The sequence below is a fragment of the Carex rostrata genome, chromosome 12 (genome assembly GCF_964058835.1).
Source record: "Carex rostrata chromosome 12, lpCarRost1.2, whole genome shotgun sequence".
Lineage (NCBI taxonomy): Eukaryota > Viridiplantae > Streptophyta > Magnoliopsida > Poales > Cyperaceae > Carex > Carex rostrata.
Window position 1 is genome coordinate 10,345,430 of NC_135929.1, and position 27,499 is coordinate 10,372,928.

The 27,499-nt window shown below is 34.1% G+C and overlaps 3 protein-coding genes across 5 annotated transcripts; 2 read left to right on the forward strand and 1 right to left on the reverse strand.

Moving 5' to 3' along the window:
• The first annotated feature begins 3,732 nt into the window (after positions 1 to 3,732).
• LOC144562698 (2-oxoglutarate (2OG) and Fe(II)-dependent oxygenase superfamily protein) lies at positions 3,733 to 10,585 on the forward strand. The gene is made up of 15 exons (XM_078311931.1): positions 3,733 to 3,971; positions 4,699 to 4,776; positions 5,049 to 5,098; positions 5,196 to 5,249; positions 5,672 to 5,724; positions 6,364 to 6,436; positions 6,531 to 6,592; positions 7,033 to 7,101; positions 7,709 to 7,814; positions 8,433 to 8,503; positions 8,750 to 8,850; positions 9,324 to 9,419; positions 9,493 to 9,560; positions 10,054 to 10,099; positions 10,305 to 10,585. The coding sequence occupies exons 1-15, from the start codon at positions 3,804 to 3,806 to the stop codon at positions 10,383 to 10,385; spliced, it is 1,176 nt and encodes a 391-aa protein (XP_078168057.1). The 5' UTR covers positions 3,733 to 3,803; the 3' UTR covers positions 10,386 to 10,585.
• An 837-nt stretch (positions 10,586 to 11,422) lies between these two features.
• On the reverse strand, positions 11,423 to 27,201 carry LOC144562699 (NAD(P)-binding Rossmann-fold superfamily protein). 3 transcript variants are annotated; one of them, XM_078311935.1, is made up of 10 exons: positions 26,838 to 27,140; positions 26,346 to 26,458; positions 26,212 to 26,265; positions 25,536 to 25,620; positions 25,149 to 25,254; positions 24,048 to 24,134; positions 23,867 to 23,964; positions 23,633 to 23,742; positions 22,986 to 23,091; positions 21,904 to 22,154 (listed from the first exon to the last, which is right to left on the reverse strand). In XM_078311935.1, exons 1-9 carry the CDS (start codon positions 27,109 to 27,111, stop codon positions 22,999 to 23,001), a joined length of 1,020 nt encoding a protein of 339 aa, XP_078168061.1. In that variant the 5' UTR covers positions 27,112 to 27,140; the 3' UTR covers positions 21,904 to 22,154; positions 22,986 to 22,998. The 3 variants fall into 3 exon arrangements, with proteins under 3 accessions (XP_078168060.1, XP_078168061.1, XP_078168059.1); XM_078311934.1 differs by lacking the exons at positions 21,904 to 22,154; positions 22,986 to 23,091 and adding an exon at positions 11,423 to 11,587; XM_078311933.1 differs by lacking the exon at positions 21,904 to 22,154 and having other exon boundaries at positions 22,841 to 23,091; positions 26,838 to 27,201.
• Positions 15,441 to 20,902, forward strand: LOC144562945 (cysteine-rich receptor-like protein kinase 34). The gene is made up of 8 exons (XM_078312314.1): positions 15,441 to 15,508; positions 15,904 to 16,493; positions 17,670 to 17,807; positions 18,629 to 18,756; positions 19,447 to 19,657; positions 19,795 to 20,032; positions 20,148 to 20,298; positions 20,429 to 20,902. The coding sequence occupies exons 1-8, from the start codon at positions 15,441 to 15,443 to the stop codon at positions 20,774 to 20,776; spliced, it is 1,872 nt and encodes a 623-aa protein (XP_078168440.1). The 3' UTR covers positions 20,777 to 20,902.
• Positions 27,202 to 27,499: the final 298 nt, after the last annotated feature.

Here is a 27,499-nt window from a genome sequence, read left to right on the forward strand (position 1 = left end):
TCCATAATGACATACTTTTGAGTTGTCCGTTGCACAAGTATTCATCCCTTATCGAGAAAGTATTCATCTTTTGTCGTGCAAGTGCAAATATAAAAACTGAAAACATCACTCATCCATCTTTTACACGTTTTTAGAGGTGAATTTTTTTTCTTTGTTTAATCTAACCAATATTTCTGACAATCTATAAGGATTTTGCAAACCTAAAACCATGAACGTTTTCTACACAATTTTATCTTTCAAATGAGATCCATGATTACATACTTTTGAGTTGTCTGTTGCACAAGTATTCATCTCTCGTCACCCAAGTATTCATCCATAAGATATAAAGTATTCATTCATATACGTTGAAGTATTCATTCATATACATCTATTTTTTTTCAAAATTTGTTTTTATGTCATTTCTTTGTAATAAAAAATAGTTGCCATATGTTTCACTATCAAAACAAAAATAACCTATCAAATTTTACAAATCATTGAATTGAAATGTTACAAAAAAAAAACATAGAAACAATGTTTAAAAGAAACAAAACATACTTCATTGAAGTATTCATTCATATGAGTTGAAGTATTCATAAATAAGATATCAAGTAGTCATACCTAAGATATTAAGTATTCATCCATACAAGTTCAAGTATTCATTTATACACCTCTATTTTTTTCTGTCATTTCTTAGTACTTAGTACGCACTACCCTAATTCATGAACCCAACTCCTAATCATAATAATTAAATTTTTGATAACTACATCTCTAAGTATTGATATATATGCAAAAGAAATGTTATTATGTAAAAAAACTAATTCTTCCTGATATAATTATTTCACATTGCACCAGTTTTGTAAGTGTGTTCAAGTGTTCATACATATATTTATAAACAAAAATATACCTACATATAATATGTAAAGTATTCACACCATCTAAATAATCACGAAAACACTATACATTATTCAAATTATTCAAATTATTCAAATTATTCAAATTAACAACCAAAATTATTAATAACAAATAATTGTTAATTCGGTATCATTGATACAATAGAGGCTATTACAATCACAAAATAACAAATAACCAAAAAAAAAAAAATAACACACGCCTTCAAATTCTAGAACAAATCATATAAAACAAACCAACATTAAAATCTTCATACAAACGATTCTAGTCTAAACTGTGGAGGCACAAAAGATCCCTGTTGATTTTCTTCTCCTTCGAGTTCAGAAGTCTGAATCTTACACAATCTATTACATTTGACATTTTCACTTTCCGATTTCTTTGCAATTTAAATATCTGATAGTGAAAAAATGAAGCAATTACTAACAAGCGTCCAAAGAGAGAATAAGGATAATAGTAACTTTACAAGTAAACTGATTTATACGTGAGTTTAAACTAGTACCAAATTGTAATTACCAGATTTTGTGAAGTAACTTTAGAAGGTGAAATTAGGATAATAGTAAAAAACAGCAAGTCACAATATATATGCAATTTTTTCAATCAAGGCACTGCTAGCTTTAATTAGAACTCACCACACCGAATCAAGTATACTGACCTTTTTAATTGGATGATAACAGGTAATTGTCTTGATTCGACCTGCTTTGGTGGATTCGAATTGGGAAGGTAGCTAGTGTAAGCTGCTGTCACGTCGAAGCTGGTGCACCTATTGTGATCTGACGGTGCCACTGGATGAGGATGAGAAGGGAAGCTGTTTCGTCGGACTGGAGGCACAGGAGCGGAGAGCCTCGATTCTATTTGTTTTAACACCTTTAGCTTTGGTCTTCTTTGTTTAAAGTTAATATGAACAATTACTTCTCTGAGGCGGGGGTCTAGCACCGTTTCTCGTCAAAACTTGCACCATGCGCTTCTTCAGATCAAAACTTAATTTTGAATAACCTGATGGGACCTCACTCATATAAAAACCAGAATCAAAGAATTAATCTAGTGAATAATATTGGTGTCTGGACTGGCGCATGAAATCAGAGAAACTTCACATGAATCTTAGTGCGAGATGAATCATTTAAGCAAACCTTATACCACAAAATAAAAAGTGTGAAATTGAAATAAGGTAAATAAAAAACATTAACTTGTAGTATCATCATGAATTAAGAGAAATAAACAATAGACGATCGATTATAATGTCATGAATCACTTCTCTCTAAGTTTCTACTTTTGTAGACGAGTAAACAGGGAATACTTTGTTTGCTTTTTAAGATCAGAAACTAAGGATCTCAGGTACATTATGTTTGAAGCTATTTAAGTTGAAATTGACCCTTGAATTTCTAATCTCAAATCAATCCAAAGTTATAACATCAGTTAATCCTAGTAGAACTTTGCTACATGAAAGCCGGTAATACTAATCATCAATCGCCATAATTAAGCCAAAATAGTAAAACAAGTAGTAAATTACTAGTGGTTTGACTGAAATTGCCATATGCAATCCAATTTTTCGTCAGTTCAATTGATCCAATTTTAATTTTCTAAGTCGATTTATCATAGGGAACTGACCTTGACCAGCTGGAGAAAGAGGACAACGGAGGAGTGTGCCTGAAACCCACTTGAAAGCTTAAAGCTACGATCAATGAGACCGGCAGTAACAATGTCGAAACCAATGGCGATCTTGCCTCTACTGCTGGAGCAGCATTGGATCCTTTCGGTGATCTCGGCAAGGATCGTGGCCTTCCCATCGGATTTCTCCTCGAAGAACTCGAACTTGCGCCACTGATACTTTCCGATCTGTTTCTCTCCGTCGAGAAGCCTTCGCGTCCATTAGAGAGAGACGGAGGACGAATCGGAAGTGAAGTCGGAGAAGAGATCGAACACGTGGTGGTTGAAGGAAGAGAGATCGGAAGAATCGTGTTAGTTCTTTTGAGTTGTCAACGAACGAGAAAGGGGAAGGAAAAAGGAGAAGGGATAAAAAAAATGGAGAGGAAGGAGAGAGAAGGCAAATGGAGAGATTAGTTAAGTTGTTAAGTCGTTACTTGTTAGTATGGATAAAGAGTTCGGGGGATAAACGGGGGATGGGAGAACGGGGATATTATAATTACCCTTTATTTTTTTAGTTTAAAAACTTGCTGACTTTTTATATGAAAATCATTGTTAATTCTCATTCGATTTAATATAAAATTCTAACAGGTTAAATTTAATTTGATATAAAATATAATTTTAAATAACTTCACTAATGCTAACACATCGGAATTATCTAGCACGTCAGTGCTCCATATTTTACTTGTACAACGCACGAACTATTTATTCACATCCTCTCCGGTACTGTAATAGAGAATCCTTTACAATTAATTGATCTGGACCGCTCTTTTTAACTTAGCACGAATCTCAAATCCCAATAATACTGCCCCCTATGCTAGCCCGAATCTCAAAACAGATGGAAGTTAATCTTAACCGTAAAGGGAGCAGAATCTTTTACAGTACCTGGGAGGAAACGTTTCCCGCACTCAACTGTCTTTTGTTTTCTTATTCTTCCCAAACTTTGGATTCATCTCCTAGGTCCCCACACGAGTCCGTGTCCTCCCAAGTACCTGAGGTACAATTGAAAATAACGCACGGTTTAGATTAGTCCTAAACTCAATCGGAGCCTATTAAGACTAGAGGGTGTCTGCTTTCAGATTCGTGCCACTTTAAAAGAACGATCCGGATTTACAACTTGCATCTCAGGTACCTGAGTGATACGGATTAGTCCACACTCCACACGCGACAACCGCCAAAATAAATAATAAAAGAAAAGAAGATACGAGAAAACGCTAATAACGAAAGAGCAACTCAGATACTAATTGCTCGCTTGTACGGATGAGAGATCAGTAATGCCTCCTCTCCAATTCCAGCTCAAAGCAATCCATCTCTGCCCAACCACTCAGACTCACCTTTCTTCTCGCCGCTGCTCTCCTTACCGGATTTCCTGCCGGAGTATGGCCTCGCCGCCCTCTCCTCCGACCGTCCGTACTGTCTCCATTCCTTTCACTCACCTCAAGGTTAGCTTCCTCTCTCTCTCTCTCTCTCTTGTGTGACTTTTCTGTGGAGGAATTGGATTTTGTCCAAAGAGCTTTGGACAGAATCTCATCCAAAGCCGAGTATTACCATTTGATTTACTTTAAGATTCGTGCCAATATATTTACAACTTAATAACTCTGAATGGCTCCGTAAATTAAACCATCCGTCTAAATTTTAACAGATCGGATGGTTTACAATTGACTTTGGATGAATTTTTGTCCAAAGCCATTTGGACGAAAACTAAACCCGCTTCTGTGGAATATCGGACAGAGGTGTTGGTTCCTTCTGGTACTGTACTGCTGTTTGTGTTCCTGTTTTAAATGAATAATTTTATATGTTTATGCTAATATTACTTGTCCAAGTTGAATTGGAACTTCAATATTGGATCCAGACAATTTCAAAAGTGTGACCTTAAGTTGAAATGTTTAATTTTTCAAAATGTTCTGTTCAAATTCATGCATATTTTAGCATGGATATAGTAGAGGCTAAGAATTTTGAATTCTCAACTTTGCTTTGATCCATGAGATTAAAGTCGCATTAAAAGATGCAAAAAAATGTACAAGCAAAGATGATACGGGACCCCATGAAAATACAGAACCAATTGATACTGCATATCAACATAGAGATCTTAGATGATGATTACAACTTAATCGATCAATATGTTGATTTTCAATTTTAAGGGATTTTTTTTTTTGTGAACTTGAATAGGATAGAGATAAGGATTTGTCCGGAAAGATCGAGGAAGGATTTGGGCCACAAGGGCTTGGAATCATTTCAGTTTCAGATGTTAGTAGGGTTATCTTTTCTTCTAGTTCATTACTTCTAATTGATATAAAGATTTTTGTAATCCCTCTTGTACAATTTGCTTTTCTATTTTTAATGTGTTTTAGTTTGTATTTATATTCAATAGTTGTTTGGTTTTCATTTTTTTTTTCTCCAATTGGCTTGTCTGATTTTTCAGCATTGATAACTTATGAACCTGGCTTGTAATGTGCAAAGTGGGCAATTTCTTATTTTTTTGCTAACTGGGTGGGTTATTGACTCTGGTTTGACTACAGGTTCCTGATTTTGCTTTATTAAGGAAAAATCTCCTATATCTGGCACCAAGGCAGGTTTTTAAGTCTACACATCTCAAAACTTACCACAGTGTAATAGTATTTGTGCTTGTTACTTAAATGATTGTTAATTTTTGTCTGCTCCATCAGACTTGCAAATCTTTCTGAAGACGCAAAGAGAGAACTTGAGGACCCAGATAGCAGGTACATAGAATAATCGGTACAATTTCATTCTTACCGTGCCCTTTTATGTTATTTTGAACATTGAGTGACTCTACATTTCAATCTTGTCATAATGTGCTTTTCAAAGGCTATTAATGAGTCAAAGAGCAGATTTACACAAGATCTTAGTTTTTTTTTTTGGCCAAAAGCTTAGGGTACTGAAGAATTTTAATTTAGAGCCATATGTTCTGAAAAGATAAACCAAACAGGAAGTTTTCTGCTTGAATTAGATGTAAAATTTCAAAAAAGTCAAGTTTGCATGGTTCTGTATCCATACTCTTTGTTTCTCATTTGAAGGAATGCATATCTCAATGTTAAAATCTACACAGATCCATAGACCTGAGTTAACTCAAGCAAGAATGAAGTTATTGATTTATATTTGACTTGCTTATTGATATTACCAGGTATAACTTTGGTTGGAGTCATGGTAAAGAGATTATTGAATCTGGTAAACCAGGTATTTATTTTATTGCTTTGTTTATTCACCAGAACTTTCAGGTTCTCATTGTAACTGGAAATTATTGTGAATGGTATTTTTTTTTTTTAAAGTCACTTCTTTTATCAGACCACTTCCATGAGGGACAGAAATTGTAACAGGAGAATCTTCTATTTTATTTAATTGTAATGCTTGGTTTTGTCAGTTAGGTTAATATTTTGTTGGATGTGATAATCAGTATAGATTTAGTATAACACCAGTAAGGTTCCTCATTGTTGGATTCTGGTAAACTTATTTGCTGGAACATATAAAAGCAAAGAACTTGTTTTGGGTAAGTACTAATATGAGTTAGCTGATAGGTTACTGAGCCTTAATTACCATGGTGTTCTTAAATCAAGAGATTTTAGTCCTAATTTGGATTTGATGATTAAAAACATTGATATGTTGCGCAATTGTACAATTGACAGCCACTGTCAAGCTTTTAAAAAAAGAAAGAAAGATATGTTGCGCAATTGATAAAATTTATTATCAAACAATATGCAAATCTTTTGTATTTTCTCTATGGTCCTTTCCAGTTCTGCAAGCAATACAATTAAGATTTATGCTCATCTTAAGGAACGAATTATGTTAATTTTCAATGAAACTGTTTGTTTGAAATAGATGTATTCAAAGGCTCTTTCTACGCTAACCCGATTATTGACACCCCTACAACTGACACTGCACTTTTGCATCAGTACGGTATTTACTTAATCTGCTCACATTATATCTAAAAGGAAAACAAAATGTTTCTCGATTTTGTATACTCTCGCTAAATTTACATCATTTAGGTACCCATCATTCTGTCGCTCAAACATATGGCCCACTTCTTCTTTGCCCGAGCTAGAAGTAGGTACTGCTTAAGATTACTCAACTAAATGTATGATTTGTTTAATTTTTCACATGTCCAAGGTGAAAACATCAATTCTTAACCAAAGTTTTAGTAGTTTCTGTATAATTTCTTAAAGACCTGACATAAACCTGTCCAGTCCTGGAGCCAACCTTGCAAGAAATAAAATAGAGTAGCAAATCTGTATCCAGAATAAATAATTGAACCTGAAATGACCCGACCCAACTAACCTGGAACCTAAGGTTGATTTTTGAACCAGAAACAAACTTGAGCTCTATTTGACCGCTACCTCTTTTGATCAAATTGTGTTAAAATATGAAATTGTTTTAGGAAATTACAATTACACTATACTATATTTTAATAAATTTAAGAAGTTGCAGTTCTTAGTTTTCATAAAGAGAAATTGCATGAGACATTAATCCTGTTTTTATCTTCATCACTAGCATTCAAGGCTCTTGGAAAGCTTATTTTTGAGGTAGGTTTGCTGTTGGCACATCACTGTGATCAATATGGTATGTTCTGCTATTTAAATTTTGCATTATTTTTTTTGTAGTTTTACTTCATTATTAATTTTACAATATGTTCATTTTGGCTTATTTGAGTCACAAACACCAAATTAGAGGTGATTTAGGATGCCACTAAAGTCTGAAACTGGCTGCTGTACTGGCATTCTGTTTAAGTAGTCATGATTGATACACCACTGTTGTTATCATGTGATACTTATTTGTATCAGAAGATTTAAATCAGTGGGTTACCCTAAATACAGGTAAAAGTCAGGTTCTTTTTTAATTTAGAATCAACCATTGCATCACTGTTTCTGGAAAGGCAAATAAAAAGTAAAGAAATAAAAATACTTTTTCGTTTTTTCAAATAGTACTGCATGGATAGGAAATTTTCTTCATATGAATCCGTAATTTACAGAAGCCTATCATATCTTGTATGAGTTATAGAATCAATTACTTAACCAACAAGAAGAGAAAAGAAAGAAGCACATAATGATTACTTAACCAATAAGAAAACAAGAGAAAGAAGCATATTATTAAAAGCTTGTGATATTGAAGGTAATTGAGCAATACACATGTTCGATTTAATAGTCTTTTGTTTTCTACAAATGGATAGTGATGCAACAAGGATCAACCAGCAAGACTCAAGGCCTTGAGGAGACACTGAGGTGTTCCAGGTGCCACAAAGGTCGGTTGCTGTATTACTTTCCCAGACCACTTAGGTAAATTAAGTTGTCTTTATCTTTTATTTTCCTATAAACAACATGCATAAATTACTGATGCGCACCTTGCACCTTTTGAGAGAAAGCAATATAGAGAGGTGAAATAACATGAAAGACCTGCCATTTGGGCCTAGTTCTGAGTCTGGAAGTTTGACCAATCAGGCTTAAGTCTTGTTCCGTGACTGCTGACCAGTTTAGTACTCGGTGCATTATATTTTTGAAATAGGAACCTAACATCCCAGGTAGCTCCAGAATTAATTTCTGCTTGAAAAATATTTGAAAATGCTTCAAGTTCTCAAGTACTTATTTGAAGAACAATACCTGATGGTGAAGAAGGACAAGTATACCCTTGCCAAAAATAGCTCACTTACCTCCTGTCTGTCAAGTTAATAGGTACTTGAGCAATTGTCCACTCCATTATCATGCCTAGTATAAGCTAATATGAGATTCTATAGTGGTTTTTATCATTGTGTTCTCTGTTTATTTTTTAATTAAAAGGGAAGGCTCCCAAGTCCATCCATATTTTCTGATGTGAGGTTTGAACCCAAGACCTCGGAGAAGTCATCCTAATATTTTTTTTGTACAGAAATTAATAAATTGCTCAATTTTCATTCTCAGTGAATGCAGAGAAGTTACCGGGTCTACTTCGTCATGGTGTGGGTGGCACACTGACTTTGGTTCCCTAACAGGTGAAATTACCATCATTACCTATCCTATGGGTGGTATATACTTGGCAAATCGTCATCTCAGTACATATACTGGTCTTGACCAGACAAATAAGCATCAGTCAGTCAACCCTAAAAATTTGCATGTAACCATGAATTATCTAACTGACCATCAGTTATACGATAATTCCTCAAGTTAACCTAATTTAATCCTTATTTTGTAAGTTTTGCAACTAAAAGCTGGTCATTTTTTGTGCTATAAATTTTCAGGCCTTACATGCGGCTTGTTTATGAGAAATTCTGAAGAGGTGCCTTGTCCAGATAGTTCTGCAGGTCTTTATGTTCAGACACGTAATAACAAAATTGTGAAGGTAAATAATTTTCTCTCTTATACTCGTACGATGACAATATTTACTATAAGGTGCTCCTTTGAGGTTTACTCACCTTGTACTGGTATGTACATAATTGGACCAAGATATAATAATATCTAGACCAATAACTATATTTTTATTTTGTACAATATGACTGAGTCTGAAGCTATATTGGGGCCTTGAACCCTACATGAATGTCAATTGAGCACATACAGATCTGATAAAAACCCAAGTCAGGAACAGTTTGTATCTTTGGATTCATGGAGATAATGAGAAATGACTTATTTAAAAAAATTGTAATAGAAAAAATAAAATAATGGAGGCAACGATCTCAAATAAGAATTATTTGAATAAGTAATATATTTTTCTTTTTGTGGATATGTTGTTATTCATACTCATACAATTTTCTTTCATGTAAGTTTTGCTTCATGCTAAATTTTCTGTGCACCTTTGACGAATTTTGTTTACTGTAGGTTATATATGGAGAAGACGAATTAGCATACCAGATTGGTGAAACAACTGAAATGTTATATAGTGGTCTTCTTTGTGCCACGCCTCATTGTGTAAAGGTATACTTTTTTGCCTGTTGTAATTTTGTCCATAGCTTCATTTCTAGTTCATATTGAATTTCTGTTCTCATAGGCACCGAGTGGGGAAAATGCTTCTGGGATTGAGAGGTGCACTCTTGCAATGTTTATGCAACCTAACTGGTACGTAGTACAAATTCTCATATCAGATAGTCGCATGTCAAACCAACCTATCTTCTTGACGTATAAAAAATGACAGTCAATTGAAATTGACATATTAATTGCACAAGATGTTTGTTTTCTGGTTGATAAATATGGGCACATGACTACTTTTTTGAAGTAGTGGATTGCAAAAAAGGATTAAGAACTATCGGTTGTTTATTGTGTCTTTACTGTAAAATTAATTTGGGAAGGAACTTATGGCCATCAAAATAGGCATCACCTAGCTGCCCAATGAATTTCAAGCATTATAATAACATAACTTTGAAGCTAGAATATTTATCTATTGATTTATATATTAGAACTTGCTTCCTTTTTTACATTCAATATATCTCTTTTGTCCTGTAGAACTTCCATCCTGGCTCTTAATTTGTGGTATCTTTAGCATTTAGATTGTTATTTTCAGCGTTCAAATTATCGCATTTGATGATTGTATAACATTTTTGTCTTGTGATAGGGATGAAAGACTCAAACTTCCTGAAAAAATTACCCGTCATCAAGAGGTATACATGTGAAAAGTTAAATGCAATACACGTGATGTACCATGTATTACAAATCTTTAGATTCATCCTACAAAAGAATTTGTACCTTCGTCTTGATTCAGTTTGGACTTGCAGCCACAGTATGGTGAAATTTTACCATTTTATTGTAACTCTGGTCCCTTCTATTTTGATTTTACTGACTAATATATATATATATACTTTGCAGTTTATACAACCAAATCAAGCTCTTACATTTGGTGAGTATACAGAGATACTCAACGATAAGTACTACCAGCGAAGGAGGTAACAGTCTCCAGTTTTAGAGGAAATAAAAATATGTCAATAACTAAAATTCAAAGTACAACAAATGCAAGTTATTTGGGTAGAATAAAACTTGCATGTTCTTATATATACAGGGTTGATAAAATAATAAAAGAATAAACTCTCTTATAGTCATACCGAACGAAAGGTTATCACAAATGACATATATAAATTTGTTACCAGACTCAGACTTGCTTGTGTTGTATAAAGAGATCTGTCTTTTTTCTATTTTTCTATTTTTATTTATTTATTTGACTGTTGGTTTTGTAACATTTAATTCTTCCAAGTTGGTGACTGAGCTGTTATGTGCTTCAGTCTATTGTGGAAGTTTGGAATTTAGTAATTTACACAAGAGAAAAAAAGTTTTAATTTGCACAAACGAAAATTCAGTTCTCTAACTTAAACAATTTTACTCGATTTGGGCTCAAGGAGAGAAGCTATGTTATGTAAGTGCCTCAGCAACAATTCTACTTTACAAGGGATTTACAAGGGATGTGACATATAAAATTTTATAAAATTTTCCAAATTAATAAAGTTACAAGGTAAATAAATAATGGAAAATAAATTCGTTATAATTAACTTATAATTCTTTTTTAAATTACAAAATTTTCATGTAGACCGATTTGAACATTTTAACTTATAATTAACTTAATAAAGTTACACGGTATATTACTTGTGAAGTAGACCGATTTGAACATTTTAGATTCATCATTTTTAGTCATTCCAATAAATTTTAATGTTAACTCAGCAAATCTCAACCATATAGTTCTTGATAAATATCTATCAGTCATTTTGGAACTTCTGCTAGTAAATATTGAGTTCAAGGCGGATAAAATCTCCCTGAAATTTTGAGTTTGAATCTGGACTGAATGCTCAAGGAGATCCGTGCATTCTACCTTGGATCAGATTCCGATCGAACGGTCAGGATCCAAACTCAAAATTTGAGTTACTTAAGGGGATCCAGACTCCCAAAACACACAGTTGATGTATCCTAACTTGTTTACATTTAAAAATTTGTAGTATAAGTATTTACAATATCATAAACAATTAGCATTTGAAAGGCTATATATATCCTATTTACATAATTATGTACCATTAAAGGAAATAACTTGGGCAAGTCGATTTATTTGCTTTAGCGGATAGAAAGAGCTCTCTCCATTTCACAGGATCCGATCCAGGTCCATCACCCTGCAATTATACATTTTTCCATCCAAGTTTATAATTGGAAAAATGCAAACAATTAAGTTGAAACTGATAATAAAAGATAATTTCTATGTTAACAAATACGACTTGAAGACCCAAATCAACTCAATTCTCGTCTGAACAAACCAAAATGCAATCCAGTCCCAATTAAACTTAGCATATAAATTATTAACCGGAGATGAGAAGAAAATAACTGCCATTGTTTTTCCTTTCATAGTGCATGCATCATATATAGTTTTACTTCATCAAGGAACTCAATAAATATCATCACTTATACAATATCTATCAGTATTGCATAAGGGTAATTGCAAATTTGATATTCGCGAACTTCTCTTTATAAGGAATATTACCTCGAGTAGTTTTCCGTATGACCATTCTTTGTAGAATAGTGTTAAATAACACCACAAGATAAAAGTCCTTCGAAAATCAAACATCTCATACATAAGATATTTACACCATATGAACATATGATGACACCAAACACAAAATCCTATCAATGTTCACATAAGGTCATTCCAATGCCATATTCATCTAGATATGCATCTGTGAGATTAAACTGAAACGCTATCAGCTTTATTTGTGAAACTCAATCAATCTTTAATCCTCACACTAATCTTGTTTGTAAACAGTGTTTCTTGCTTGTATATAAAGATTAGGGATATTTAGAGTTTATTACTTATTACAAAATAGTGTCTCACAATCTTAGAATCTTGTTCCAAATATTATAAGTAATGTCAAACTCAGGAAACAAGTTGATTGAATCAACCATCTTATGAACAATACCATACATCAACATCTACTCTAGGACACTAGAGTATGACACTAACTTCATCATGAACCTTGCCACAATGCAAAATTTTGTCTCCCATCAAATTTCTCGATTCCAAATACAAATGCAATATTAGGGTTTGTCATATTCTTATTCATGTTGGAACCGTACCAAATAACCCGGAGATCTGATACCACTTAATTGTGGGGTTAAATCTAGAAATGCAGAATATCGGTACACCCCGTACTAACTACAAGAAACATGCAATAGATCCAATAAACTGTATACCAACAAGTACTGAGAAATTAGAGACAAATGCAATATTGAATACAACCACAATAGAGGAAAGAAATTACTGCGAGATAAATCGAGTCAAACAAGTATACAAGAGAAAACAAACACAAAGATAAGGTGATTCGATTGAGCCTACTCCACCGAAAGACACACGACTAACAAACTTCACTATTAAACAAGACATTACAAGGGATACAAGAGTGTTCCAATTGTTAACACAAACAATCGCTCTATCTCACTATCTTTCTACCTCTCTTTCTCTCTTTCTCTCTTTCTCTCTTTCTCTCTTTCTGTATTACACAAGGAGCATCCACCACTAAACAAATATGGGGTGGGCCGATTGAGCCTAAATCCCAATACTCTACCACATATTGTATTTTATGACCAAGTGAAAGAATATATCTACGGGCAATTTTATTTACTTTCTAAAAATATTTGTATTTTTATATCTATTGATACTATGAGGAAACTAATCATTACCCAATTATATCCATATAAATTTTACCTTGCTAAATTATTCTCAAAATTTAAATTCTAAACTTGTGGGTACTATAGTGAAATTAATCAATTTTAGTGTTATCTCAAATAAGAAATTAAAAATCAAGTCAAATTGACAGGATAGTCAACATGCAAGTGAAGTGTTAAACACGGAACGGAACGAGTCGTAGTCATGGGAGACTTCCAAGTCAAATTAACAAACAATTAATAATTGTATCTGTGTCTACACGCAATATTTAGCTAGCGCAACTAAAGATAAACCACAATACAATACTCCAGAAAGCATTTAATTTAATTAATTGGATTTCCAATGGCTCCCTCTTCATCTCCAAATTCTATCTTCTTGCTTATAATCTGCATGATTTTCAACTTGGTTGCATCTTCATTAGACCAAAATCCATTCACTTGGTTAGATTGTCCCACTGATTCTAATTTCACACTCAACACTACCTACCAATCAAATCTCAATAATCTCCTCTCTGTGATCCCGTCATCCGCTTCTCGAACCGGCTTTACAATTGCAATGCGTGGTGATGCCCCTGATCAAGTATTCAGTCGTGCGTTATGCCGGGGCGATCTATCTCCCTCTCAATGCCAGTCTTGCCTGACAACCGCAGCCCAAGGTATTACAAGCAAGTGCCCGCACTACAGCAACAAAGACTTTCAGAGACCGGTTTTCCGGTCTCTGATAGTCACGTCGCCGGTCGCTGATAGTCATTCCGGTCTCAGAAAGTCAATTCCGGTCGCTGATACCCCGGTCGCTGAAAGCCTTGTCGCAGATACTCTTCTGCTGACGTCACCGGTCGCTGAATGACGTCACCGGTCGCTGAATGACGTCGGCCGGTCGCTGATACTTTTTCTGCGACCAATTGTTTTCTGTCGCTGTTAATTTTTGCTGACGTCAGAAAAACATATCTACGACGAAATAAACGGTCGCTGATAGTCAAAAACCGGTCGCTGATAACCTTCTGTCAATTTTTTTGGGTTTTTTTTTTGTTATTCACTTTCCCCCATTTAATTGGTACCACACATACCAAACATTCACATCGATCAAACATAAATAACAACATCTAAACATACAAAATATAAACAACATTCAAATCAAACAAAATCGATCAAAGCAAGAGTATATTACATCATGCTAAATCAAACATAATATCACATTTTGACAATACTAATTACATGAGCTAATCCACAAACACTAAAATCTTCTTGTGACCTAGAATTAATTGATAACCTGGTCATGAAGGTTCTTGTTGACAAGCTGTAGGTGGTCTGTCTGAAAAAAGATGCAATTATATCTGTTACATCATGCTAAATTCTGTATAATATGTTGTTTTCATATTTTTGAAAAGTCTTAACTTTGAAAATGGTTAGAAAATAGCAGAAAAATCCAAATGGAGAAAACTTTGGCTCTAAACCACTTGTTTTTCTGTCCTCTATCTAACTGTGTAAGTGGATTTTGGATTTAGACTTTTGATCAGCCTGCACTGGCTGATCTGTCACAGGAGGTCAAGAAAAGATCGTAGCCAACTTTAGAAATTCATTCCAAGAGTTTTACTAAGCCAAATTTAATGTTCTTTATATGAAAATTCTCAAGACATTGTGTTATATATGCTGGTAATTTTTCATAAATTTTGGGGCTCCCTAACTATACCAAACAGTAGCCTAAACACAGGGGTAAACTGGGAACAGTGCTGTCATTTTTGCTGTTTTTTCCCATTTCAAAGGCTGAACTTCAAAAATTCATTAAAAATAGCAAAAAAATCCAAATTGATCAAAATTAAAGCCTAAACTGCATGAAATTAAATCCTCTATCTATCTGTCCTATTTATTTTACCAGAATCAGAGTTTATGTTCTCTATCTATCTGTCCTATTTATTTTACAATTTAATAATAAAGGAAGCTCACCTTGTTAAGCATGATTGCTACCTCAGATGAGAAGGTGCCATTTGTCATCTCCTTGAGCACGGCTGATACCACACTGTGATACATTAAAAAGAAAACTCATGACCTTTTGTTTTGTTTCTTTTATTTTTTCCTTGAACTAATAAGCATTGCAATATTAATAATGTTAGTACTGATAATAATAAATTGGTAGAATCAGAGAGAGGAGCTAGAACTCACACATCGACTTCTATTGTTCGCTTCTGGTTCAACTGAGGCTGATTTTGGTGTGCATCCAATCCAAGCTCCTCCATCATTTCCATCTAGAGAGAGAATAAGGGAGAGTTACCTGTATCAATGCATTGAGAATCTTGACTGTCTCCTTCTTCCATGACTACAATTGATGAGATTTGCCAAGTTCTAGATCAGAGGGAAGAGAAGAAGAGAAGAGTTACCTGGTCAAGTCGGAAGTGAACCCGCATGCGAAAACGGCTCGGTCTTGGCTGGTCCGGCGAGAGAGCAAGAGAAAGATGGTGCGTCGAGAGAGGCGAGAGAGCGAGAGAGAGATGCTGAGGGCCATTGGTCTGAGGCGAGAGAGAGGCGATCAATTTTGAAAAAGGGTTTGGGGTTTCGATCAAAATTTGAAGGGTTTCGATTGGGTTCTGGCGCGCGGAGGAGAAGGTTCTGGCGCCCACGCGATTTACTCCCAAAATTTCAGTGAAAAAAAAAAAAAAAAAAAAAAAAAAACTTTCAGAGACCGGTACTGGCGCCGGTCGCTGATACCGGTCGCTGATACAGTTGTCGCCGAAATTTGAGTGGAAATTTTTATATTTGATGAAAAATTGAACATCAGCGACCGGCGTCACTACTGGTCGCTGAAGCTCCGTTTTGCTGTAGTGCCGGTTGGTAAAAAAGCAATCATTTTTTACGACAAGTGCTCCCTGCGTTACTCAAACTCCAACTCTACCACACCCGAGGAGAAGTCGTGGGGCCAGATACTGTATAACGTAGGTACCATATCAGATGCACAAGCATTTCAAAAGTTGTACAATGATCTCATGGGCAGCCTTGTAGCTAAGGCGGCCAATTCGAGCCAGAAGTTTGCTTTGGGTGAGGCAAATTTTACTAGTGATACTACAATGTATGGTCTGGCACAGTGTATGAGGGATCTGTCGGTTAAAGAGTGCCACACGTGCCTGAATCAGTCGATGGGTAATTTTCAGAGTTGTTGCAACAAAAATCAAGGTGGAGTTGTTCTCCGGTATGAATGTTACATACGCATGGAGATCTATCCATATTTTGAGAGTAATGGCGAAGATGTATTTGAATTATCACCTCCACCATTGTCTATCATGTCGCCTCCTCCCCCACAGTCTGTGCCTGTGCCAGTGCCAGTGCCAGTGCCAGACTCTGGTATCACCCCATCATCCACACAAATTACTGGTAAGATTGTGCACAAAGAAAAATCAGCATATATATCTTACTATATACCTGATTATTTAATTTGTACCTACCATCTAACCTTATTGCATTCTGTTCGTAATATATATATATATATATATATATATATATATATAGAGTATGGCTAACGCGCTTCCTCTAGCATATGGGCCGAAATGCTTCCGGTGGAAATTTGAAATTTCAAAATCCAAAAAGTCGATCTGAACCGTTCATCTCCTTCTGCATATTAATATCTGCTTGGAGACCAAATTTTACATTTTTCTGAAATTTTTTACTATTTATTAAGCCACTTTGAAAATCGCTGATCCAACGGCGGCTTAACAAAACAGTAAAACCATTGGATCATCGATTTTCAAAGTGGCTTAATAAATAGTAAAAAATTTCAGAAAAATGTAAAATTTGGTCTCCGAGCAGATATTAATATGGAGAAGGAGATGAACGGTTCAGATCGACTTTTTGGATTTTGAAATTTCAAATTTCCACCGGAAGCATTTCGGCCCATATGCTAGAGGAAGCGCGTTAGCCGTACTCTATATATATATATATATATATATATATATATATATATATATATATAGAGTTAGGCTGGGTGCTATGGATAGCATAGTGGCCTCTATGCTACGGCCCAATATTTGAGTTTTCAAAATCCAAACGGTCGATCCGAACCGTTCATCTTATTCTCCATATTAATATCTGCTTGGAGACCAAATTTTACATTTTTCTGAATTTTTTTACTATTTATTAAGTATTTTACAAAATTGTTGATCCAACGGTGGCTGCACAAAACAGTAAAACCGTTGGATTAACGATTTTCAAAGTGGCTTAATAAATAGTAAAAAATTCAGAAAATTATAAAATTTGGTCTCCAAGCAGATATTAATATGGAGAATAAGATGAACGGTTCGGATCGACCGTTTGAATTTTGAAAACTCGAATATTGAGCCGTAGCATAGAGGCCACTGTGCTATCCATAGCACCCAGCCTAACTCTCTCTCTCTATATATATATATATGTTATGTTTAGCTAACCACTACAACACTCTCTGTAGCTTTATGAAATTTGAAATTATATGGGAGGCTTTTGCTTTTGTCCGCAGTAGTTAATGCATGATGCAATTATAAAATTGAAATTGTATCATAATTAATTAGAGCAATGCAGGGAGCAAAGATAAAAAGAAGATACTTGCTCTGGTTATTGTGCCCTCAATATGTGGATTTATAATCCTCATGGTGGCCTTATTTTGTATTCTTAGAAGAAGAAGAAGAATAAGGTCAATGCCACAACCAAATTGCACTAGTACGTACCGTCTCTCTTATTAACACTTGATATTGATAGCACACTAAGAGCAATATTTCATTGATATTTGAGACACATGCATAGATTAAACACTTCAAATTTGAATTTATTATTCAAACACTCAGATTATCTCTTTAAAATAATTAAAAAACAAGACGATCGAGGTCATACTTCAATAAAGACCTATATACATGATGACTGTTATACGGCCAGCAACATACATATTACATGACATTAATTAATTAGAAATTAAACACCTCTACCCACTCTTATACGGCCAGCAACATACATATTCCAAAAATGTTAAGGCAAACAGTTTCGCATTACGTAGGTAGGTTATCACAACAAGAATGAGACACTTTTTGCGAGGATAAAAAAGTGACTTTTTGTGATGATAAAAAAGTGACTTGTTGTGATGGACTAGTCTCATTGTTCAGCTTTTTTTTTTGCGACGGACGATCGTCATAAATGCACTTTTTTTTTCGCAAAAAGTGTCTACTTTGTTATAGTGTATGGTCGCTACAAAAAATTGACACTTTTCGCAACGGAGTACTGTCATAAACATGTTTTTTTTATTTGCGACGATACTTTTCGCGACGGAGTACCGTCATAAATGCGTTTTTTCTTTCGCGAAAAGTGTCTACTTTGTTGTTGTGACATCATTTTAAATAATTTTACCATATGTATCATGACGGCATGTCACCACATTGACTCAGTTCGTGATATTTTTTCTTTTAAAAAATATATATATAGCGGTACTTAAAACTATAATCAGGATTTGAAAGGGATCTCTTAATTTTGATCTACTTTAATTCTTACAGGTACGTATAATGAGGAGAAAGAGACTTCGACACCTCACTTGTTTAAACTGGAAACCCTGAGAATTGCTACCAATTATTTCTCACCATCAAATAAGCTTGGGGAAGGTGGATTTGGGTCTGTTTACAAGGTTAACTTAATTTCAATGCTCCTTTAATTTATGGACTATTTGTTAATTAATGTTACCATAAATATTTTTAGTTTATATATGAAGTGTTCTAGCCTCTAGTAATATTGGAGAGTTTAGCTATAATATATGAACTTAATACCCATGGCTTGGAAAATCAGCCGATTCCGATTTGACTTGGCTATGCGAGTTATGTGCAGATATCCGATAAAATCAACGGTGAATCGAAACAATCGGCCAAATTTGGTCCAAGCCTCTTAAGTTTAGAGCAAAAATACAGTGTTTTGATAAATCAATCGAACCAATTTCGTATTTTTCTATGCCCATCGAAGAGATTTTGGGAAGATAGATGCGACTCTGAGAAGGGAAGAAGCATTAAAGCATTATAAACTATTAAATAGACTTGGTGTACCTAAAGGTGTACTGTTTTATTTTGAGAATATAACTTGTTTCACCATACTAGAAATTATATACATAGAGTGACCCGGACGAATTACTGTAAATGTTTTACTAAATAGTAAATAGACAAGGATGTACCTTAATCTGTGATTGTTTGGTTTTACAAGAATTAAAAGTACTTTCCAAATTCTAAATACTATACATAAACATGCAAATGTGTTCTATGTTATGTCAGATGTGCAATACATTCAAACTGAACACCTAGCTATAATTGGTACTATTCTTTTGTGATAGGGATGTCTACCAAGTGGGGAAGAAATAGCTGTCAAACGACTCTCCCTTGGTTCCGGACAAGGTGTTTCTGAGCTTAAGAATGAAGTACTCGCACTTGCCAACCTCCAGCACAAAAATCTTGTCAAGTTATTGGGCTTTTGCTTGAATGAGCATGAAAAGCTTTTGGTTTATGAGTTTCTCCCAAATAAAAGCTTGGACAAGCTTCTTTCTGGTACTATATATAGTTTGTGTTTGGTAATCAATATAGCCAAAACAAAACTGTACTATTAGTTCAACTCAAATTTTAAACAAAATCTTATTTTAACATCTGAGTTTCTCATCCCATATTAATATTCTTTTATTACCTAGATCCTCAAAAAGACGAGAAGCTAGACTGGCAAAAACGGTACCAAATCATAAAAGGAGTTACCAGGGGACTACTTTACCTTCATGAAGAGTCTCGGATAAAAATTATCCATCGTGATCTCAAAACAAGTAACATTTTGTTGGATGAAAGCATGCTTCCGAAAATATCTGATTTTGGTCTTGCCAAACTGTTCAACATTGACAAATCACAAGGAACTGCAAGCCGAATAGCCGGGACAAAGTTAGGAGATAATTATCTTTTGTTTTTTTCTTTAATTTATAGCTAGCTTTCTCGTTACAGAAACAATTAAAAGAGTTGAATTAAAATCTCTCGGTATTTTTACTCTGTTATGCAGTGGCTACATTGCACCAGAATGCTTCATGCGCAGACATGTCTCAACAAAATCAGATGTCTTCAGCTATGGTGTCATAATTCTTGAAATATTAACGGGTCGAAGTGTGAGAGATTTTAACGGTTCTGGAAGTAACCCAAATCTTTTAAGCTTGGTAAAATGTAAATTCTATTCAATCAAGTTATGAGATCAATGCTACAAGTTTTTTTTTTTTTTTCTTTCTTTAGGAAAAATTGATAAGTTTATTACTAAACTCAGTTCTTTGAATCATTTTCGTGAAATAGGTATGGAAGGAATGGTGCAATGGAAGAGCACTACAAGTAATAGACGAAAGGCTACATGATTCATACCGAGTTTATGAGGCATTAAATTGCCTAACTATAGCATTACTCTGTGTCCAAAACGATCCTTCAAAAAGGCCGAATATGGCTTCAGTTTCTCTTATGCTCAGCAGTAACTCAATGAACACACCAACACCATCAACTCCAGCATTTTTCATACAAGATACTGGAACTACCGAGACGGGGACACAGTCAGAGAATTCTGATAGGCAAAGCCGTCGAGAAATTGGAACAAGACCGAACCATATTTCAGTAAATAGTGTAACAATTACCGAAATGGGTCCGCGATAATTCTTCTTACTAGCTCATTGTGCTCCATATATAGTCTGAGTTTCTTTTATTTTGTTATAATATTTAATATAAATTTTCTAAAAATTTGTATGGAATTTAATTGCTGGAAGAAACTCACCTCAATTAATATTAATATATTTGCAAATTAAGGACCCTATCTTGTTGGAGTAACAAAAAATATCACAGAGATTATATATTAAAAGGCTTTACGCCATATTGAATTTTATGACCATGTGCAAGCTATTTGGGTAGAATAAAACTTGCATGTTCTTATATATACAGGATTGATAAAATAATAAAAGAATAAACTGTCGTATAAATTTGTTACCAGACTTGCTTGTGTTGTATAAAGAGATCTGTCTTTTTTTTTATTTTTTTTTATTTGACTGTTGGTTTGTAACATTCAATTCTTCCAAGTTGGTGTCTGAGCTATTATTGTGGAAGTTTGGAATTTAGTAATTTACACAAAAGAAAAAAGTTTTAATTTGCACAAACGAAAATTCAGTTCTCTAACGGGAACAATTTTACTCGATTTGGGTTCAAGGAGAGAAGCTATATATGTTATGTAAGTGCCTCAGCAAAATATCGGTACTATATATGATAAAGAGGAAATTTCTTCTTTCATCTCTAGTTAGGTTATTTTTGTAGATTTTTGTTTGCTTTTTTATTGATTATGTCTGCATTGTTAATTGGAGTTTTTTGGTTTGCATCTTGTTTATCATAAAGTAGAGAACAGGGCTGTTCTCATGCTCATAAAGTCCCTTTTTAAGCTTAATTTTAAAATCAATTGGAATGGTTTTAAATAACGAACATAAACTTTTAAAACCGATCTACTTGATGTGTTTATATAAAAAAATTATAAAGTTTTTAAATTAATAAAGTCAAACAGTAAAAGATAATAGAAAATAATGTTATTAGAATTAACTTATAAATCTTCTTTAAATTAATATGAAAATTTACAATTTTTTTATATAAATACATTGCTCGTGAAGTAGATTGATTTGAACAGTTTAGATTCATCGTTTGAATTCCAATAAATTTTGAAGTTAAACTCACCAAATCTCAACCATATGGTTCTTGATAAAATATCTATCAGTCTTTTCAGAATTTAATTTATGGCTTGTAGTTGTATTTTATTAGATGTAAAGAGGTTGAAACGTTACAGTAGGTGAGAGTGATATGCCACCTCTGGTGTATACAATCTGCAATGCTACAGTAGCATGCACTCCAAATAACATAACAAGTTAACTACTCAATTGAGGAAGTAATAACAGACGGAATCAAACAACAATTATAATTTTAAATCTATATTCAGTACTTCAGCCATGAATCCATTTCTTGCACCCCCTCTGTATGCTAGTGCTTTGGATTCCATCATCTGTTGACAAAATAAGATTCAATTCCTGTTCTTCCACAGCTGCCAGATTATACAAACAAAACGAGATGGCCATGATGTGCCGAGATTTTTAAAAATACCATATTACCAAAAATGATAAACCAAAAGACCATGATGCTGTGAAATATCGAAAAATAGCATGGCCGCATCCCAAAATGCGGCCACCTTTATAGTGGCCGCATCCCCTAGATGCGGCCACCCTTTTTTTTTTAACAGGTTAAACTGCTGCACGAGAAGGCAAACAAAAAAAAAAAGTTGGCCGCATCCCCTAGATGCGGCTACTATAAAAGTGGCCGCATTTTGAGGATGCGGTCATGCTATTTTTCGATATTTCACAGCATTATGATCTTTTGGTTTATCATTTTTGAAAATATGGTATTTTTAAAAATTTCGGCATGATGTGTCCCAAATCTTATGAATTGAACCACCAATTTTCATAAGTGGTCTTCCCAGAATATTGGACACATGAAACCATACGGCAATCGCAAAAGGGCAAAGAAAAAGCAGATGTAAATTTTGAGTTTGAATCTGGACTGTCTGATTTTCTTTGGCACAGACCCGTGCATTCTACCTTGGACCGGATTCTGACCGAACAGTCCGGATCCAAACTCACAATTTTTTTTGTTACTTCAGGGGATCCAGACTCCCAAAACCCACAGTTGTTGTACCGGTACCTTAACTGGAAAGAGAATTTACTATAAGTTGCCAAATAGCAAAACTTACATTTAAATATTGGTAGTAGAAGTCTGTGTGGTGAATTATACTTTACAATATCATAAACAATTAGCATTTGCAAGGCTATATCCTATTTACATAATTGTGTAGATTAAAGGAAAGAACTTGGGCAAGTCGATTTATTTGCTTTAGCGGATAGAAAGAGCTCTCTCCATTTCACAGGATCCGGTCCGGGTCCATCACCCTGCAATTATACAATTTTTCATCCAAATTTATAATCGGAAAATGCAAACAAGTTGAAACAGATAATAAAACATAATTTCTATGTTAACAAATATGACTTGAGCATTTTAAAAGTACGATTGGCGGACCCAAATCAACTCAATTCTCGTCTGAACAAACCAAAATGCAATCCAGTCCTAATTAAACTTAGCATATAAATTATTAACTGGAGATGAGAAGAAAATAACTGCCATTGTTTTTCCTTTCAGTTTGGTGCAATTTCTTGTCCCAAGTAAACCCAATTTTGTTTAAATTACCCAACTGGAAATGACCTAATTTATTCCGTGTACTGTGTACATACAACTCAACTACTTATTTTACAGAATTTTGCATGGTACCATGGACTAACTGTGCATGCCAGATCAAGGGTTAATCCCAAATACATATAAATTAAAGTATGGTTTTACATAGAAAATTTTTGCTCTTTCAAGCAGGATTAGCAAGCAATGGTAATTCTATGATTAAACACCTTGACAGTTTTTTTTTTAATTAAAAGTAACCACCTTGACAGAATTAATTTCATAAATTTGGCCTTCAGTGCATTCTATGTCCAAGGCTTGTATGCAGGCTTCGGCCACTACGAGTCTGCTTACCTCTCCTACAAGGTTATCACCTAAAACCAAAAATAAAATAAACATACAAATAAAAAAAATTATAATATGATAAATCTAATTCAATGAATTTTTTTTTCACGCCAAAATAAAACCATAGATATTATATTAATTATTTAAAATGACCTTGGTCAATGACAACTGCACGTCGCTCTCCAGCAGTGGCCTTTAACAATGTATTCAGATCATATGAAGTATAAGGTCCATCAGTTAATCTCCCAGGCCTGGAAAAAAAAAAAATCTCATCATGTACCAAATAAATAAATACAAAAAAAAAAAAATCAGATAGAAAAAAAAATATATAAACCTTATGATTGTATATGGAATGCCGGAGTTACGAACAAGATCCTCCCCCATCTTCTTAAATTTGAGTACACCAAAAAGATTCATGATGCTGCAGTAAAAACATTATTCAATTTTAAAATATGCAAACGTAAATTTTAGGGGAATTTCATGTATACTCCTCAAAAACATCAAAATTACGTATTCCCCCCTCTAAAATTCATAATATCATATTTACCCTTCTAAATTTCAAAAACTCACAAATTCACCCCAATTTATTACCTTATTAATTAAAACTCATTTTAAATTTACAAAGTTCCCATTTTACCCTTTATAAAAACTAAAAATGTGTAGTTCGTTTAAGAAAAATGTTCAATCTTCTAATTGGTCACTTTCCAAGGGCAAATGTTCATTTCTCTACTTGTGAAGCATGCACAGTGGCATTTAGATATACATTTGTATGCACGTCACAATTGAAAAAATGAACCATTTGTCCTCATAGCCGGCCAATTAGAAGACTGAACATTTATCTTAAACATGCTATATATTTTTTCAATAAAGGATAAAATGGGTACTTTATAAATCTAAAACGAGTGTTAATAGAAAAGGCAATAATTGGGTAAACTTGGGAGTCTTGAAATTTAGAGGGGTAAATATGACATTATGAATTTTTTAGAGGGGGAATACGTAATTTTGAGGTTTTTGAGGGTCATACATGAAATACCCCTTAATTTTAATGTCATAAAAGTTTGCCCAGCACGACAGTTTATAATTTGATAATAAATTGACTACACTCAGAATCAATTCACATGTACAAATCAGTGACAAAAAGTTCTAATGCATTGGGTGGTCATTTGTAAGGTGCAAATTAAGCAATCAATCCTCATTATAGCAAAAGGGCAGTGTCAATTAAGTATGGAAATAACTTATTGGAAAAACACAAAATATGAGATAACCACATTTTCATATTTCAACTGTATGAGCTTTAATTTGAATTCCCAACAAGAGATCCCAATTATCCAAGCCAAAGCCCATACCCACAAGCTGTCAAATTCGGTATATATACATGTTGGAAAACCAATTGCTCAGTAGATATTTAATGTAGAGAAATATACCAGATATATACCTCCAAGGAAGTTCATTGTACTTGGTAACACCGACAGAAGATACAAGAATCAATCGTTCCACAGTGCGAGGCAAGGCATTTACAAGATTCCTAATGCCCTCATAATCTTCGCAAGGTAACAAGGGTAAAAGATAACATATATATTAGCATCAAACAACTGCTTCAATCAAGTATTCACTACATAACTATGCTGTGCACAAGTATATACGTGATGCACCTGTTTCTTGAGATCCAGAATTGTAATGTTGGTTTAACTAATAGTTTATAATTACATGCATATTACCATTTTAGTGTACCCTTGTGAAATTATAATACAAGCCTAGCAATTTATGCTGATACCTAGCATGCATGCATGATTTACCATTACCATTCAGGAAGTATACATACCTACTTTTTCAGGGGTATTATCTCCATCCCAGCGCCTTGAAGGAAAAGCAGTAGTTCCAGTGCAGCATATTACATGTGTAACTCCCTATGAAATAAGGCCCCTATAATTTTATTTATGTTCAATTATATAAATAAAAAAATATCTAGTCCACCAAATATTTAACCTATATATATATATATATATATATCTTCAGGTTTTAATTTGGCATATATATTTATGTTAAGGTTAAAAATCAAGGTGACTAGTCAGTGGTTAAAAATTAAGAAGCAAAAGGAAAACAAAGAAATGGAAATTATGATAACCTATCCAAGTAGTGAAGTTGACCTATGCCAAAGAGAAAGATGAATATTTATTCTACTGAAAACGAGAAGAGAAAATAAACGTGATTGGTGAAGTACTAAGTCGGTAACACAACACAGCACCGATTTTGTTCAACAGCACAATGTGGTACGCTAAACTAGAATCAATTAGATAAGACTTTAAGCATAGTTTGTTATATATATAAACAAGGAGCCATGCAAAATTTTATTATCTCAGTACTAATACAAAACCAGGCTGCACTTGGATAATTGATCTTAATTTGGGCAATGATGATGTCATGTGCTTCACTTATGTTTTCAAATTTTCTACTTCAAATATTTCTTATTTAAGACCAGAAATGATAGATAAACAAACCTCAAACATAGCTGGATCTAAATCATTTGGATTCCTTGTATCGCCTTTCAACACCTACAACCAAGAAACAGAAATTAGAAAACGAAACATGTACTTTCAGATACTCTGAAAGACAAAATGGATAAAAAAATCACCTCCAAGGTGTTCTCATCTTGTACACCAAAGAGTGATACTGCCTTTGAAGGATCCCTCAGTAGCAACCGTGATTTAATGCCTCTACTCAGCAGAGATGCTACTACCAGCTGCCCTGAAAAAGGTTGTACCAGAACATGAAACCACAAATAAAATAAAGTCACAAAACGTAATTCTAGAATAATAATTCAAAACTCTTCCTCTACAAGATAATTGTAATTCAAAACATTTTTTGTGCCTCCATCATGCCTCCACTTTCTAATTTTTTGTAATTACAAACTTTTTGAAACTTATATGTCAAATTAAAAAAAATGATATATATGCACATAAAAAAGCTTGATACTGATTAAATCTAACGGTTTTATTTTGACATTTGAATTTTAAATCATTAATGTTTAAAAAATGAAGGCATTTGATTTGAGAATTTGAACCCTCCTCTGCTCCTCATCTATTCCGTCTTTGATTAAAATTTTGGTTAAAAAGAAAGTTCGTACCGACTCCGCCAGATCCGCCTATGACAAGCACAAGTTTGGAAGAGGACTTGCTAGGGTTTGGTGCGTCGGATTTCTTGTCAGATGAAGTGTACGGTGTCTGCTCCTCCTTCACTGCGTGAGCAATATGCCTCGTACGAAGCAGCGAGGAGGAAGAAGGACAAGAGAGATAGAAACTGTTTGGTTCCAATTTAGAATTCGAAGCTGATAATCTGCGCTCTCTTTCTAGAGAGAATTTGAGGAGGTGCGTTGAGCGAGGTAACAAGTTGAGAGACATTTTAATTGCTCGGAATGGAAATGAAACTCGCAGTGATTACTGACGAGTGATATATATAATAAGTTTTCAAAAATGGGATTGCTGCGTAAAAAGTAGTAAATTTGTTTGGTGATTGTATTTGTTTGTGGATAAAGCGACGTGGATTAGAGAGGAGCCACGTAATTCGCTGGAGGCTTTTCTGGACTAAAATCAACCGTCTTTTTTATTAATCGAAAATAAATAAATAAAATATCGTTAAAGGAGATTATTTTGCAGAAAATTCGATAGGTAGAATGGATTGGTTTATCCTAGTCTACACAACGGAACAGTTTATTCCGTCCCACTAATCTAACTCCTAATTAACTAAATTTGAAAAAAATCAGGATTCATTTTTAATTCATTCATATTT